The sequence below is a fragment of the Pristis pectinata genome, chromosome 40 (assembly GCF_009764475.1).
Source record: "Pristis pectinata isolate sPriPec2 chromosome 40, sPriPec2.1.pri, whole genome shotgun sequence".
Classification (NCBI taxonomy): Eukaryota; Metazoa; Chordata; class Chondrichthyes; order Rhinopristiformes; family Pristidae; genus Pristis; species Pristis pectinata.
Genome location: NC_067443.1, coordinates 7,712,864 through 7,730,154, shown reverse-complemented (window position 1 = coordinate 7,730,154; position 17,291 = coordinate 7,712,864). Strand labels below are relative to the sequence as shown.

General features: G+C 56.7%; 1 protein-coding gene across 1 annotated transcript; it reads right to left on the bottom strand.

Annotated features, from left to right (window-relative positions):
* Positions 1 to 1,165: 1,165 nt before the first annotated feature.
* LOC127587413 (39S ribosomal protein L9, mitochondrial-like) lies at positions 1,166 to 13,541 on the bottom strand. The gene is given in 9 exon segments (XM_052045710.1): positions 1,166 to 1,507; positions 2,083 to 2,110; positions 2,112 to 2,164; positions 2,821 to 2,922; positions 3,067 to 3,120; positions 3,347 to 3,471; positions 6,077 to 6,236; positions 7,936 to 8,374; positions 13,351 to 13,541. Coding segments are annotated over 9 exon segments (1,299 nt in total). The 3' UTR covers positions 1,166 to 1,360.
* Positions 13,542 to 17,291: the final 3,750 nt, after the last annotated feature.

Here is a 17,291-nt window from a genome sequence, read left to right as displayed (position 1 = left end):
GCATTCATCTCGAGAGGACTAGAATATAAAAGCAAGGATGTACTGCTGAGGCTTTATAAGGTGTTGGTCAGACCACATTTAGAATAGTGAGAGCAATTTTGGGCCCTGTATCTAAGGAAGGATGTGCTGGCCCTGGAGAGGGTCCAGAGGAGGTTCACAAGAACGACCCAGGAATGAAAAGGCTTTACATATGAGGAGAGTTTGATGTCTCTGGGCCTGTACTCAATGGAGCTCAGAAGGATGACGGGGAATCTCATTGAAATCTACCGGATACTGAAAGGCCTGGATAGAGCGGACGTGGAGAGGATGTTTCCATCAGTGGGAGAGTCCAGGATCCAGGCACAGCCTCAGGATAAAGGGACGTCCCCTTTAGAACTGAGATGAGGAGGAATTCTTCTGCCAGAGAGCAGTGAATCTGTGGGATCCGTTGCCACAGAGGGCTGTGGAGGCCGATCATTGGTGTATTTAAGGCAGAGATTGACTGGTTCTTGGTTGGTACGGGGGGGGGGGTTAAAGGTTACGGGGAGAAGGCAGGAGAATGGGGATGAAAAAAATCAGCCACAGTTGAATAGCAGAGCAGACTTGACGGGCTGAATGGCCTCGTTCTGCTCTGATATCTTATGGACTAACTACTTTTAGTCTGGATTCAGTGGGATTTGAGCTGGGGTCTTCAGTCAGTAGTCGAACTCACTGGATTACGAGTTTGGTACCTTACACTGGTGCTGGTTTGCTGAGTTACCTCAGATGGGGAAGTTCAGAGCGGGGGGCACTGGGGGGGCGCAGTACTGGTCAGATACCCCCAGGAGAGGCCAGACGAACTACCAGGACCACATAAAGGGGGAAATCCTTGACTGGCACTGTTACCACAGCAGAGAGTGGGTGGGGAGAGTCTGCAGCAACTCCTGGGCACCTACAGTACTCAGCAGGTCAAAGGGAGCACATCACTGCAGTTGGGTCCTGTCTGTGGCTGTTTCAGCAGGGGACGTACACAAGGGGGGCAGATTCCCTCCCAGCTGGTACCCTGTGGCCGCGCAGAGAAGGTGGAGCTGGGGCGTGACTTCCTGGCCGGACTCCACGGCCCGTGGAGAGAGCAGCCGTGCTCCCTCACACACAGGCAGCAGCTGTGGACTGCGCGAGTGCCTGCGTATATGAAATGGGCAGCAAGTCTCGAGAGGAAACGTTTATTGTGTGCACAGTTCCCTGAGGATACCTCACTGATGGTTCACAGGCAACACTGGGCAGGTGGACTTCACCTCACCCCGAGCCAGTTACAGGGCCCTGAACCCACACACACACAAACCTTTGGCACCCGCGGGTGCTCTGCTATAAAGGGCCAACTCCCCGGAGACCAAGGCCGCAGTCAGCTCTCCTCCTCCTCCTCCTTCTCTGATGACGATCCCTCCTTCCTCAGCTGCTGCCGACGGAGCCCCTCTTTGTACTTCCTCGTCTTGGGGAGTTCGAAGTTCACCACTGACATGGGCACACGGACTGTGTCAATGCCGTTAACCTGCAGGGCACAAGCACCGGGCATCAGACCCGAGCTGCAGAAACCCGTGTAACTGCTCACTGGTGACCCACTGTGTCGCCCCCCCCCCCCCCCCCCACCCCCCCCCCCCCCCCCCCCCCCCCCCCCCCCCCCCCCCCCCCCCCACCCCGGGCAGACAATCGTTCTGCTGCCTCTGCTCCGCCATGATAAATGGGAGCTGTCCCTTTAAACCTTGTGAACTGCAGAGGTCAGAAAACATCAACAGCAGAGACTGGGACCTCCGAGCGTTGTTCTTCCAAACACGATTTAGATTACTAGGTTCTCAGACCAATTGTTCCTTCTAAATATGAAGAATATATTTTCTTTACACTTCAAAGTAAACAAAGTCCCAGTGAACACGGAACTTCATGGTAAATCTAACCTGTGGAGTGTGTGATGGGACGGTGCGGAGGGAGCTTCACCCTGTGTCTGGCCCCGGGAGAGTGTGATGGGTGCCGCGGACCGGGGCCGGTGCGGGTGGACTGGGGGCCGTGTGGGTGACTGGGGGCGGTGCGGGTGACCGGCGGCGGGTGCTGCTATGTCTCAGTGTCACTCACCATCACCTCACACCAGTACTCGCCCCAGGGGTGATGGGGCTTCGGGAATCCTCAGCGCGGCCGGTGGAACAAACACTTGCAGCTGAGAATGAAACGCAGGTCGAGTTACCCCCGGAGATACCGGAGCCTCCCTCTGCCTCCACAGTTACCCACGGAGCCTCCCTCTGCCTCCACAGACGCTGTCTGACCCACCAAGATCCCCCAGCAGCTGGGTTATTCTGTAGTTAACCCTTTTGTGTGGCGTCCGCTCCCCCTTCCCTGCGGGCCGTGTGGTGGGGGGGGGGTGCAGCAGTCCGAGGAGGTGACACACCGAGGTCAAGACCCAGGAGTGTCACTGTGCACTCGCACAGCAAGATCCCACACAGGCAGGGTGGAGCCGATCAGCTCCCCCTTCCTCACGTGGGGCAGGGGTGGATCGCGGGGGGATGAAGGCCGCGGGGTGGGGGTACGCGGAGGGGGTCGAGGATGTTGAGGGGATCCATCCAGTATTCCGAGAGAGCCGCAGGTATCCTGGGACATTCAACCCGAGGGTCACACAGGGCTGGGGGTCAACGTCCCCACTTCCCCACATCCCCACCCCCCCACCCCGACAGGCGATCCCCTCCCCACAGCCCCCCGGGTATCCGGGTCTGAGTGGGGGGTGGGGGGGGGAATGGAACCCCCAGGACCGGGCAGCTGCTCCCTCGGACGTCCCGGCCGGACCCGCTCCCTCAGACGTCCCGGCCCGGACCTGCTCACCTCCCTGAGGAAGTGGCGGCAGACGATGTCCCTGCTCAGCTCCCACTTCACGTTGTTCTTCATCCTCACCGTCAGCCGCGACCCCTTCAGGAACTCGACTGTCTGGGGGGTGAGAGGGGGGAGAGGTCAGCGCGGGGCAGCGGGAGCGAGGGGTCAGCGCGGGCAGCGGGAGCAAGGGGTCGGGGGCGGGGAGGGGTTACAGGAACAGTGGGGGGGGGGGTCCACGAGCAGACGTGTGTCACTCACCCTCTCCCCACTGGGTGTCTGCCTCCTCTCCTCCGCACCCCCCTCCTGAAGCACCTGAAACATCACAGGAAATGTTCAGTGGCAATCCTCTTCCCCCCCCCCCACCCTCTCTCCCCCCAACCCAACCACCACACATCACCCCTCTCCCACCCTCCCTCACCTCCCAACCCAACCCCCGCACATTACCCCCCCACACCCCCTGCATGACCCCACCCTTGTTGCAGGAGGAGACGGGAGGGCCCCAAGGCGCGTCAGTAACGAGACCCAACCCTGCACCCACCCTGCGCTCCTGCTTGAACAAGGCCTTGTTCTCTGGTGAGGCGTAAACAGCCAGGCCCTGGGGCAGCAGCCGGTTCCGACCGATGGCCTTCTTCACAAAGACCGTGTCCCCTCGATCTCCGAGCTCTGTTGGAGGGAGGGAGGGAGAGAACGGTGAGTGAGGGGGTGGGTAAATAAAAGCAGGCACTGTGGTGCTCGGATGTGACGGTCCTGGCGAGAGCTCCTGCTCCGCCACCCTGAATATCTAACTTGAAGTGTCGACCATTCTATCTGCCATGGGAGCTCGCTTCAGCTATCCTGATGGCAGTCTACATCCCACCACAGACGGACATGACCCTGCCCTCAATGAGCTATACTCCGTGGTCAACATACCGAGGCCCTCTTCATCCACAGGGGACTTTAATCAGGCCAACCTCAAGAGTGTGTTACCAAAATACTACCAGCACATCTCCTGCTCCACCAGGGCCCAACACCCTTGACCACTGCTATACAACCATCAAAGATGCCTTCCGAGCCACCCCTCGTCCTCACTTTGGGAAGTCAGACCACCAGGCTGTGCTCCTCTCCCTGCATACAAACAGAAACTGAAACGAGAGGATCCGGTACAGAGAGCTGTGCAGTGCTGGTCTGAGGAAGCAGATGAGCTCCTACGTGACTGCTTTGAGTCATTGAACTGGTCCATGGTCAAAGACTCAGCTGCCAGCCTTGCTGAGTATACCACCACCTTCACAGACTTTATCAGCAAGTGTGTGGAGGACTGGGTACCAAAGAGGACAATCCGGGTGTTCCCAAACCGGAAACCATGGATGAACCGGGAGATCCACTCCCTACTGAAGTCGAGGACTGCTGCCACAAATCTCGTGATTCTGATCTGGACATGAAATGAGATGCGACCTTGAAAGCTATCAGGGATACCAAGAGGCAATACTGACTCGAAATAGAGTCCCAGACCAGCCGTCAGTCTATGGCAGGGCTTACGTGCCATAACAGCTACAAGACGAAGACGGGCTGCATAGTTAACAGCACATCTCTTCCTGATGAACTTAACGCATTCTATGCATGTTTTGAACAGAAGGGAAGTGGATTGTCACCACCCACCCCGACAGCCTCAAATGCAGCTGAACCTGTGATCACCATTGAGGACGTAAGAGAGTGAACATGAGGAAAGCATCTGGCCCAGATGGTGTCCCGGGCCGCGTGCTCAGATCTTGTGCTGATCAGTTGGCAGAAGTATTTGCGGACATATTTAACCTCTCCCTGCTTCAATCTCAGGTTACCACCTATTTTAAGAAGACCACTATCATGCCAGTACCGAAAAAAGCAAGGTAACATGTCTCAAGACTACCGACCAGTGGCTCTGACATCACCATCACAAAGTGCTTTGAGAGGCTGGTCATGGCTCGCATCAACTCCAGCCTCCCAGACAACCTGGACCCATTGCAATTCGTATCACCGAAACAGGTCAACAGCATCTCCCTGGCCCTCACTCACCTCTGGAGCACTGGACAGTAAAGACACTATTAGTTTATTGATACAGCTCTGCCTTCAATACTATAATCTCAAGCAAGCTTGTCACCAAACTCCGAGACCCAGGACTCAACACCTCCCTCTGTAACTGGATCCTTGACTTTCTAACCAACAGACCGTAATCAGTGAGGATAGGCAGCAATACCTCCGGCACGATTATTCTCAACACTGGTGCCCCACAAGGCTGTGTCCTCAGCCCTCTACTCTACTCCCTATACACTCATGACTGTGTGGCAAGATTCTGCTCTAACTCCATCTACAAGTTTGCAGATGATACCACCATTGTAGGCTGTATCTCAAACAGCGATGAGTCAGAGTACAGGAAGGAGATAGAGAGCTTAGTGGAATGGTATCATGACAACAACCTTTCCCTCAATGTCAACAAAAGAGCTGGTCATTGACTTCAGGAAAGGGGGCGGTGTACATGCACCTGTCTACATCAATGGTGCTGAGGTCGAGAGGGTTGAGAGCTTCAAGTTCCTAGGAGTGAACATACCAACAACCTGCCCTGGTCAAATCACGTAGATGCCACGGCCAAGAAAGCTCACCAGCGCCTCTACTCCTCAGGAAGCTAAAGAATTCTGTTTGTGGCCTTTGACACTCACAAACTTTTACCGATGCACCACAGAAAGCATCCTATCTGGATGTATCACGGCTTGGTACGGCAACTGCTCTGCCAGGACCTGCAAGAACTGCAGAGAGTTGTGGACACAGCCCAGCACATCACAGACACCAGCCTCCCCTCCTGGCGTCTTTACCTCTTGTCTTGGTGAAGCAGCCAGCATAAGCAAAGACCCCACCCACCCGACATTCTCTCTTCTCTCCTCTCCCATCAGGTAGAAGATACAGAGCCTGAGGGTACGTCACCAGCTTAAGGATAGCTTCTACCCCACTGTGATAAGACTATTGAATGTTCCTTATACGATGAGATGGACTCTGACCTCACGATCTACCTTGTTGTGACCTTGCACCTTATTGCACTGCACTTTCTCTGTAGCTGTGACACTTTACTCTGTACTGTTATTGTTTTTACCTGTACTACATCAATGCACTCTGTACTGACTCAATGTAACTGCACTGTGTAATGAATTGACCTGTACGATCAGTATGCAAGACAAGTTTTTCACTGTACCTCAGTACAAGTGACAAATAATAAACCAATACCACTGTCAGCAGCTAGCGAGGGGTCGGGGCATTTACGTACTGGGGACGGTCTGCGTTAGGATGAGCTCCAACCTCTCCTGGGGGCTGTGCTTCGTGTCCTCCACCAGCCGGTACACCCGATGCCTCCTGGGGTGCAGCCTGGCCGGTTTGCCCTCCTTGGGGAGGGGAACCTGCCACCAGCGTTCCACCATCACCGTGCCCTGTGGGAACAAGGAGCTCATCAATCTGCCGCTGGGCTTGGGCACCACACTGGTGCTCGTGGCGTGGCAGAGATCAGTAGAATGTCCGGAGACCCCCAGGATCAGGAATCCAGACTCTCACCTCCTTCCCTTAGGCCATTCAGCCCACTGAGTTATACTGGCTCACAGAACCCTGTAACCTGTTCCCTCCACACTCCCATCAACTCCCCCCAAGATTCTACCCCTCACCCACACAAGGGGGCAACTTAGCAGACAACTGAACCCACTGACCCGCACGTTCGTTGGGACGTGGGAGGAGACTGGAGCACCCAGGAAAAACCCACCCGTCACAGGGAGAGCGTGCAAACTCCACACAGACGGCACCGGAGTCGGATCGAACCGGGGTCTCTGGGCTCAGGGGCAGTAGTTCTCCACGCTGCACCATTGTACCTCCTATCCCATTGCACCGTGGGCCCCTCTCTGAAACATCCCTCCAATTAGCCCCAGACCCCAGCTACTTCCTGCCCCTTTGTGGGCAACTGCCTTCTGCAGGTTCCCACAGACCCCGTCCAGCCCGGTGCAGGCTGTGGTGTCGGACACTTCCCCCCACCGCTGCCGGGAACTGTTGTAAACCTGTGTCTGCAGAGCAGCTGGGCAGAAATGATCCCCGTGGATGTCGCTCAGGAGACCCGGGAGGTGGGGGGGAGCAGGGTACAGAAGGCAAGGGGTCAGGCTGGAGACGTGTAACGGGTCAGTTCTCAGGACGGGGGTTTAAATCGCTGGGTCCGGGTGGGAGGGGGATGGGAAGTGAAACTTTAGGGGGTTACGATCCAAACTGCCCCCCAGGTCCGGGGGCAGGAACAGAGGCGGTCGGTGCCTGGACGGGGAATTGGTCTGGGACAGGGGAGGGGACTGAGGGCGGCTGTGCCAGGGACCCCTCCCCTCACCACACTCCCCCCACCCTCACCACACTCCCCCCCCCCCACCACTCCCCCCACCTCACACCTCACACTCACCACACCCCTCCCCCTCACCACACCCCACCCTCACTCCCCAACCCCCTACCACATCCCCCAACCTCACCACACACCTCCCCCTCCCCACCTCCTGCAACCCCCACCCTCATCCTCACACACCCCTCATCACATCCCCCACCCCTCCCCCGCTCACTCCCCCAAAACTTCCCCCTCTCCCTCCTCACTCCCCCCTCCCCAACACCCCCCCCTGCTCCCCCTCCCCTCCCCTCAACCCCTCCCCTCCCCCACTCTCCTCCTTCACCCCCTCCCTCAGCCCAGCCCCCTCACACCCCTCACCCAACCCACCCCGTCACCCTCACCTCCCCTCACCCCCTCCCACCCTCAACCCCTCCCTCCGCACCTCCCCTCCCTCACCCCAGCCCCTCACACCCCCCACCCAACCCACCCCCTCACCTCCCCTCCCCTCACCCAGCCCCTCACACCCCCCACCCAACCCACCCCCTCACCTCCCTCCCCTACCCCAGCCCCCTCACACACCCCCACCCAACCCACCCCCTCACACCCCCCTCCCTCCCCCCCCAACACCCCCCTCCCTCCCCCTCCCCCAACACCCCCTCACCCCCCTCCTCGCCTCCCCCCTCGCCTCCCCCCAGCCCCCTCACACCCCTCACTCACCCCTCACCCAACCCACCCCGTCACCCTCCCCTCCCCTCCCCTCACACCTCCCCCCCAACACCCCTCACCCTGACGGCGCTGACCGCGACCCACGACCTGCCGCCTCTCCCGGGCCGCCGCGCCGCCCTCCCCCGCTCCCCCCGGCCCGCAGCAGCCGCTGGAGGCCCCGCCGCCACATTCCCACACGCGAGGCCGCGGAGCCGCCGGCCGCCACTAGGCCCCGTCACCCCAGCAACGCCGCGAGGACCCCACCCCCCGCCCCTCCTCCCGGGACGCCGAGGTGGCCGCCGCCGCGCCTGATGGCAGCGCGGGCTCCGGGTCCGGGAGCGGGTCCCGCCGGAGCCTCCGGTCCCCGGGAGTCTGCGGGGAGCGAAGCTTCCCCACGGTGGGGGCGGCGGGCTGAGAGGTGGGGGCAACGTCCCGTCCCGCCCCCAGCGCCCGAGGGAGGAGGAGACTCCCCCCCCCCCCTCATCCCCAACTCCCGGGGTCGGACACGGGGCGAGGCTCCCCCCGCACCGTCCCGTCACACACTCCCGGGGTCAGACACGGGGCGAGGCTCCCCCCGCACCGTCCCGTCACACACTCCCGGGGTCAGACACGGGGCGAGGCTCCCCCCGCACCGTCCCGTCACACACTCCCGGGGTCGGACACGGGGCGAGGCTCCCCCCGCCCCCGTCACCGTCACACACTCCCGGGGTCGGCACACGGGGCGAGGCTCCCCCCGCAGCCGTCCCGTCCCACACTCCCGGGGCCGGACACGGGGCGAGGCTCCCCCCGCACCGTCCCGTCACACACTCCCGGGGTCGGACACGGGGCGAGGCTCCCCCCGCACCGTCCGTCACACACTCCCGGGGTCGGACACGGGGCGAGGCTCCCCCCGCACCGTCCCGTCACACACTCCCGGGGTCGGACACGGGGCGAGGCTCCCCCCGCACCGTCCCGTCACACACTCCCGGGGTCCGACACGGGGCGAGGCTCCCCCCGCACCGTCCCGTCACACACTCCCGGGGTCGGACACGGGGCGAGCTCCCCCCGCACCGTCCCGTCACACACTCCCGGGGTCAGTACACAGGGGTGGAACTCCCTCGACACTTTCTTTGGTGATATTCATTTCCCACTTCCAGAAAGTAGCTGCCTGGAACCATCTTGGGAACATTCCGACAGCGCTGTGTGACGCGGAGCCGGGGATAGATTCCAATTCGGGACGTTGAGCAACTTGTCAAGTAAGGCAGGCTGTGGCGAGTGAGGAGTCTGACACCGACCACCAGGGAACAGCACCGAGCTGCCGGCGGCTGCTGCCACCCACGGCCAAGGGAGCCCGACCCTGGGCCAGCAGCCCCACCTGGTGGCTGTGCTAAGTTCGGACAGTCCTGGGGTTGAAGGGCTCACAGGACTGAGACACTTGGCAGTGTCAGCGCGCAAGGTGAACACAGAATGAATTGTAAGTGAGACGTAACCTGACCTCTCTGATTCCGCATTCAACCTTGGACTCCGGTGTTTGCAGTTTGCAGCAATTCTTCCTCAGCTTCGGACACCAGGAGTTTCTGGGGCCTGTGTGCAGTAAGGTGAGAGATTGGGTCAACTGTACCTCTTGTTTCATTACCACCCAAGCCCCACCACTCAACCCCGCTCCACCCCCCCCCCCCTCCAAGTCCCCCGCACCCATCGCTGTCTGAGGACCTTTCCCTCCGGTGGGATGCAGGAACCACCTCTCACCCCAGAGGAAAACGACAATGTGTCAGTACCATCGATGGGGATGTGCGACTAAGTGAGGCATCACCGGCTGGTCAAGATGGCCTTTCCCCAATGTGTTTTGCACAACTTCCAACTGATGATCTGTAACGCACACTGTACCTTCCCTAGAAGGTGTAGGGGAGCTTCACCCTAAGTGTCTGACCCCGGGAGTGTGTGATGGGGACGTGCGGAGGAGAGCTTCACTCCGTGTCCTGACCCTGGGAGTGTGGTGATGGGACAGTGTAGAGGGAGCTTCACACTGTGTCTGAGCCCGGGAGTGTGTGATGGGACGGTGTGGAGGGAGCTTCACGCTGTGTCTGAGCCCGGGAGTGTGTGATGTGACGGTGTGGAGGGAGCTTCACTCTGTGTCTGACCCCGGGAGTGTGTGATGGGACGGTGCGGAGGGAGCTTCACTCTGTGTCTGACCCGGGAGTGTGTGATGGGACGGTGCGGAGGGAGCTTCACCCTGTGTCTGACCCCGGGAGTGTGTGATGGGACGGTGCGGAGGGAGCTTCACCCTGTGTCTGACCCCGGGAGTGTGTGATGGGACGGTGCGGAGGGAGCTTCACCCTGTGTCTGACCCCGGGAGTGTGTGAAGGGACGGTGCGGAGGGAGCTTCACCCTGTGTCTGACCCCGGGAGTGTGTGATGGGACGGTGCGGAGGGAGCTTCACCCTGTGTCTGACCCGGGAGTGTGTGATGGGACGGTGCGGAGGGAGCTTCACCCTGTGTCTGACCACGGGAGTGTGTGATGGGACGGTGCGGAGGGAGCTTCACCCTGTGTCTGACCCCGGGAGTGTGTGATGGGACGGTGCGGAGGGAGCTTCACCCTGTGTCTGAACCCGGGAGTGTGTGATGGGACGGTGCGGAGGGAGCTTCACCCTGTGTCTGAGCCCCGGGAGTGTGTGATGGGACGGTGCGGAGGGAGCTTCACCCTGTGTCTGAGCCCGGGAGTGTGTGATGGGACGGTGCGGAGGGAGCTTCACCCTGTGTCTGAGCCGGGAGTGTGTGATGGGACGGTGCGGAGGAGCTTCACCCTGTGTCTGAGCCCGGGAGTGTGTGATGGGACGGTGCGGAGGGAGCTTCACCCTGTGTCTGAGCCCGGGAGTGTGTGATGGGACGGTGCGGAGGGAGCTTCACTCTGTGTCACTGATAACACTTGATCTTGGTGGAAAGTGTCTTCTTTTTACATTTCTCTCTGTACCTGGGTGATTCAAGTGTTGGTCTGGACATTTCTTCAATGCCGTCAGTGACTCTGCTTCCTCCGCTCCCTCGGGCAGTGGGTTCCAGAGACTCCCCGCTCTCTGGGTGAAGAACATCCCCCTCAGATCATCGCCCCTTCCCTGAAATCTGTCTAGTTTTATCTACCTCTGATAAGGGGGAAGGTTTCCCGCAGTCTACCCTTTCTATATCCCTTATAATTTCATACTTCACTCGTGTCCCCTCTTCACCCTCCTCTGCTCCAGGGAGGACAGACCCAGCTACCCCATTCTCTCTGAACTGCTCCACCCCAGGCAACATCCTGGAGAATCTCCTCTGCGCCCTCTCTGGTGATCACATCCATCCTGTCGGCCAGAACAGAGATACAGGCATGTCCTCCATTGGCTAGCGGTTCCAGGTGCAATGCAAATGCAGGGCCTCTCAGCTCCTGGGACCAGGACTTGTTTCAAAGTAGGAGGGAGTCTGTCTGGCCCATCGAGTATTTGCCAACACCTCCCTTCCACCCCCCCCCCACTCATTTCCCTGCAATCTATTCTCTCTCACATGTCCATCACACACCCCTCCCCCTGATTCTACCCCTCAGCAACTTACAGTGGCCAATTAACCCACCAACACATGCCTTTGGGAGGTGGGAGGGATCTGGAGCTCCAAAGGGAAGCCCACGCAGTCACAGAGACGGAGAGCATTGAGAACAGGCCCTTCAGCCTACCATGTCTGTGCTGACCACAATGCTAATCTCTCTAATCCCATCTGCCTGAACATGGTGTGTATCTCCCCCTTGCTGGCCAGTCCCTGTGATTCACCAGATCCCTCTTAAACATTGTTAACCCATCTGCTTCCACCACGTCCCACTCTGTGAAGAAAATTGCCTTGCAAATCTTCTTTAAACTTCTACGCCCTCTAGTATTTGATGTCTCCATTCCTGGCAAAAGGACTAACTACCCACCTTATCTAAGCCCCTCATTGTTTTTTAAACCCCTCTCTGGTCATCCCTTCACCTCAGATGCTCCAGAGAAAACAGTCCAGTGACAGCGAGAACCTGATGCCTGGAGCTGCAGGGCAGTCAGTCCATCCACCCCACCACAAGTCCTGTCCCATGATGACATCAGGACTATTAATGCTGGCAAGTGTCCAAAGAGAATGAATGGATTTGCTGCTCCTCGCATTTCAGAGGGCCAGTTCTCTACCATCAGCGCTGTTGGAAAACCACCAAGCCCTTCCATTTTGCCCATGTGATGGATCTGGATGCTCCCCATTTCTTGCCCATCCTTGAGATGTAGAGCACAAGCCACCTCCTTGATCCACTGCACCCTGTGTGGTCAAAGCACTCCCACACTGTTCCTGGGATTAGTCAACTCGTCAGCCAGTCCGTTTCCAAGCCCGTGGGAGATGTCACCTGCACCGTCAGTTGACGGAGGATTCAGCCAGTGTGAGCAACAAGGGTACATTGCATAACAAATAATGAGGAGTTGGTGTGCAGGAAGGAGATTGAGAGCCTGGTGACATGGTGTCATGCCAACAACCTTTCCCTTAATGTCAGCAAAACAAAAGAGCTGGTCATTGATTGCACACGTTCCTGCTTACATCAACAGTGCTGAGGTCAAGAGGATTGAGACCTTCACCTCCCTATGCGTGAACATCACCAATAACTTGTCCTGGTCCAACCACATAGACACCACGGCCAAGAAAGCTCACCAGCACCTCTCTTTAAGCAGGAGGCTAAGGAAATTCAGCATGTCCCTGATGACCCTCACCAATTTTTATTGATGCACCATAGAAAGCATCCGATCCGGATGCACCACAGCTTAGTACGGCAACTGCTCTGCCCAGGACCGCAAGAAACTACAGAGAGTTGTGGACACAGCCCAGCGCGTCACGGACACCAGCCTCCCCTCCGTGGACTCTGTCTACACTTCCCACTGCCTCGATGAAGCAGCCGACATAATCAAAGACCCCACCCACCCCGGACATTCTCTCTTCTCCCCCCCTCCCATGGGGCAGAAGATACTAAAGCCTGAAAGCAGGTACCACCAGGCTCAAGGACAGCTTCTATCCTGCTGTTATATGACTATTGAACAATAACATGGACTCTTGACCTCACAATCTACCTCGTCGTGGACCTTGCACCTTATTGTCTGCCTGCACTGCACTTTCTCTGTAACCGTAACACTTTATTGTGCATTCTGTTATTGTTTCCCCTTGTAATACCTTGATGCACTGATACGATGAAATGATCTGTATGGATGGTAGGCAAAACAAAGTTTTTCACTGGAGGGAGAGCCGCGCTGCGGGAGGGGCGGCGAGGAGGGAGCGCCGTGCCGCGCTGCGGGAGGGGCGGCGAGGAGGGAGCGCCGCGCCGCGGGAGGGGCGGCGAGGAGGGAGCGCCGCGCAGTGCTGCGGGAGGGGCGGCGAGGAGGGAGCGCCGCGCCGCGCTGCGGGAGGGGCGGCGAGGAGGGAGCGCCGCGCCGCGGGAGGGGCGGCGAGGAGGGAATGCTTTTTTGCCCAGTGAGACTGTGGAAGATTCCGGACCAAGCTTGAACAGAACCAGGTGTGGTCTCGCCTGTTGCCCTTCCTGGGGTGGCCACAGATGGGTCCACTCTGCTACTGCACTGCCGCCTGGTTAACGCCACAGGGTCGGTGAACTGTGTGTCTCTCTCCGCCGACACCACCCGCCTTGCTTCGGGCACGGTTGGATGTGGAATCCCTCTCCGGGCTTCCATCTGGCTCACTCATTGGGGAAAAGCGACAGCAGAGAGCGGCTCCAATTCCAGCCTGAAACTATAAACCCAGGGATCGTGCCGAGTAGGACAGGGAAAGGGAAAGGGAATCATCCCGATAAATCTGCTCATTTTGCCGTCAGGATTCCCACTGATTCAGGTTTCACCAGGTTCTGGGGACTCCACATACGCACCTGACTAAAACAACACAGAACAGTACAGCACAAGGTACAGGCGCTTCGGCCCACAATGTTGGTGCTGACCACAATGCCACATTAATCTACACCAGTTTGCCTGCACACAGTCCACATCCATTTGCCTGTCTAAAAGCTTCTCAAACACCTCTATCATATCTGCCTTCACCCCCACCCCTGGCGGCACATTCCAGGCACCCACCACTCTGTGTGAAAAAAACTTGCCCCACACATCTCCTTTCAAATTTCCCCCCTCTCAACCTTGTTCTCTAGTAACTAACATTTCTACCCTGGGGAAAAGACACCATCTACCCTATCTGTGCCTCTGAAAAATTTATGAACCTCTCAGGTCTGCCCTCAGCCTCTGCCACTCCAGAGAAAACAACCCAAGTTTGTCCAACCTCTCCTTATAACTCATACCCTCTAATCCAGGCAGCATCCTGGTGAACCTCCTCTGCACCCTCTCCAACACCCTTCCTGTAATGGGGCAACCAGAATTGCATACAACACTCCAAGTGCATGAGCTCATCCTCTGCTGGTTTTGTCCTCAGTACCGAGGAGCTGGCACTGAGTTCAGTTTCCCATCTTAAAAATCATCGTGGGTCAAAACAAAAACCTAAACTAAGATCCTCCCTCTTGACTGCCTTCAGCTCATTCTTTAAGACCAGGACTGTCATATCCTGCCACAGTTTCCAGTTCCCTTTTTAATGCTAGAATAATTTTTTCCATCCTTGGTCACTTTGCAACCACGATCCTGTAATGGCACTTACAACATTACCATTAATTTCGATCCCTCTTTGTGCTGTTATTTCACCTACCTAGTTACGATCGGTGCATACTTTCAGATAAAGATTTTCTTCCCCATCCCTGGAAGTCCACTAATTCTGGATGTTCTCCCCCCCATTTCAGCATCTCCCCTTTCACACTCCATTTGGTGACTCTGATCTATCGTTTCTCACTGTCCCCTTACCAAAACCACCTCCTCCCCACTCACCAACTATTAAATCCTTCTCCATCCCTGGTTGTCAGTCTGCAGGGACATGGGTTCCAAGCTGACCTAAGTTAAGATGGAGACACAGGAGACAGCAGATGCTGGAACCTGGAGCAACACACAATGTGCTGGAGGAGCTCAGCAGGTCAGGCAGCATCTGTGGGGGGGAAGTGAATGGTCGATGTTTCAGGTTCAGACCCTTCATCTGAAGGAATAGAGGGGAGATAGCCAGTATAAAGAGGTGGGGGGGGGGGAGGGGGAGGTGGGAGGGGTGGAGCAGCTGAAAAGTTGGGCAGAGTGGTGGCAGATGGAGTTGAATCCAGACAAGTGTGAGGTAATGCATTTTGGGAAGTCAGATTCTGGGAGGTTCAGAGTAAATGGCCGGGAGTGTTGATGTACAGAGGGGCCTTGGGGGGCAAATACACAGCTCGCTGAAAGTGGCAACACTGGTGGGTAGGATAGTGAAGGTGACATTTGGCATCAAGAACTAGAGGGCATAGGTTTAAGGTGAGAGGGGAAAGGTTTAAAAAGGGGGCCCCGAGGGGCAACTTCTTCCCGCAGAGGGTGGTGGGTATACGGAACGAGCTGCCAGAGGAAGTGGGTGAGGCAGGTACGATGACAACATTTAAAATACACTTGGACAGGTCCATGGATAGGAAAGGTTTAGAGGGATATGGGCCAAACGGGACTGGCTTGGATGGGCACCTTGGTTGGCATGGCTGAGTTGGACCAAGGGATCTGTTTCCGTGCTGTACAACTCTATAAGGTTAATGTTTCAGGAACACCACAAATTAAAGTCCCTAAACTGGGCAAGGCAAATGTTGAAGGTATAGGACAGGAACTTGTGAAGGTTGATTGGGACTGTTTGCAGTAAAGGGGCGTCAGGCAAGCAGGAGGCTTTTAAAAGTGAGATAGGGTGAGTTCAGGAACAGCACATTCCTGTTGGATTGAAGGGCAAGGCTGGCAGGATTAGGAAACCCTGGATGACCAGGGATATCGAGGCTCTGGTCAAGAGAAAGAGGTGTATGTTGGTTAAAGGCAGCTGGGATCAAATGAATCCCCTGAGGAGCACAGGAGACAGGCATAGGAGCACACTGGAGCCGGGACTGAGGAAGGCAGAAAGAACAGGAATTAGCCGTGGTAGATAAGGTAAAAGGGAAATCCCAAAAGATCCTAGGAGATTCTGCAAGTAAAGGCGCAACTAGGGAGAGAATAGGTCCCCTTAAGGTCCAATTTTGTCACCCATGTGTGGAGCCACAGGAGGTAGGTGAGGTGTGAAGTGAACATTTCTCATCTGCGTTTACTGCAGAGAAGGTCAGGGAGACTAAGGAATGAAGGAAAATGAATAATGATGTGTTGGAGCATATCCACACTACAAAGGAGAAAGTGCGGGTGGTCTTAAGGCACATTAAGGTAGATAAAGCCTCGGGGCCTGATTGACATTGTGAAAAGCCAGGGAAGAATTGGCAGAGATACTTGCATCATCGTTAGCCATGGGGGAGGTACCAGAAGACTGGAGGGTGGCTAATGTTGTGCCTTCATTGAAGAACAGCAAAGACAAGCCAGGGGACTGCAGGTCGGTGAGCCTGACATCAGTGGTGGGAAAGTTACTGGAGGGGATCCTGAGGGACAGGAGCTACCAATGTTTGGAAAGGCAAGGACTGATTAGGAATTGTCAGCATGGCTTTGTGTGTAGAGAATGGGGTCTCACAAATCTGAGCTTTATAAAGAGGTGACCAAGAGAACTGATGAGTGCAACGTGCTAAATGTAGTCTACGTGGGCTTTAGCAAGGCCTTTGACAAGATCCTACACAGTTGGCTAGTCTGGAAGGTTAGATCACATGGGTTCCGTGAGTTAGCCAATTGGATACAAAATTGGCCTGGTGGAAGGAATCAGAGGGTGGGTTGTTTTTCAGATTGGAGGCCTGTGACCAGTGGCATACCACACTGGGTCCACGGTTCTCTGTCATCTACATTAACAATTTGGAATGACAACTTAGTAAGTTTGCAGATGACACCAACATCGGTGGTGTGGCAGACAGTGGTGAGGATTGTCTAGGATTACAACAGGATCTAGGTGAACTGGGGGAATGGGCCAAAGAATGGCAGGTGGAACTTAACTCTGAGAAATGCAAGGTGTTGCATTTTGGGAAGTTAAAGCAGGGCAGGAGTTGCACAGTGAACGACACGGACCTGGAGAATGTTGTAGAACAGGGGTACAAATACATAGTTCCCTGAAAAGTGGCAACACGGGTGCTGAAGGTGGCATTTGGAACACTTGCCTTCATCGGTCAGGGCATTGAGTACAGGAGTTGGAACATAATGTCATCGGCGAGACCACGACTGGAATATTGTGTGCAGTTGTCTATCGGAAGGACATCATTAAGCTGGAAAGATGTAGAAACAGTTCCCGAGGACGTTACCAGGACTAGATGGGAGATACAAAGAAAGGCTGGGACTTTTCTCCCTGGAGTGTAGGAGGTTGAGGGGTGACCTTAGGAGGTATATAACATCATGAGAGCAGGTAATATGGATGCTCACAGGGTAAGGGAGTTTAAAACTAGAGGG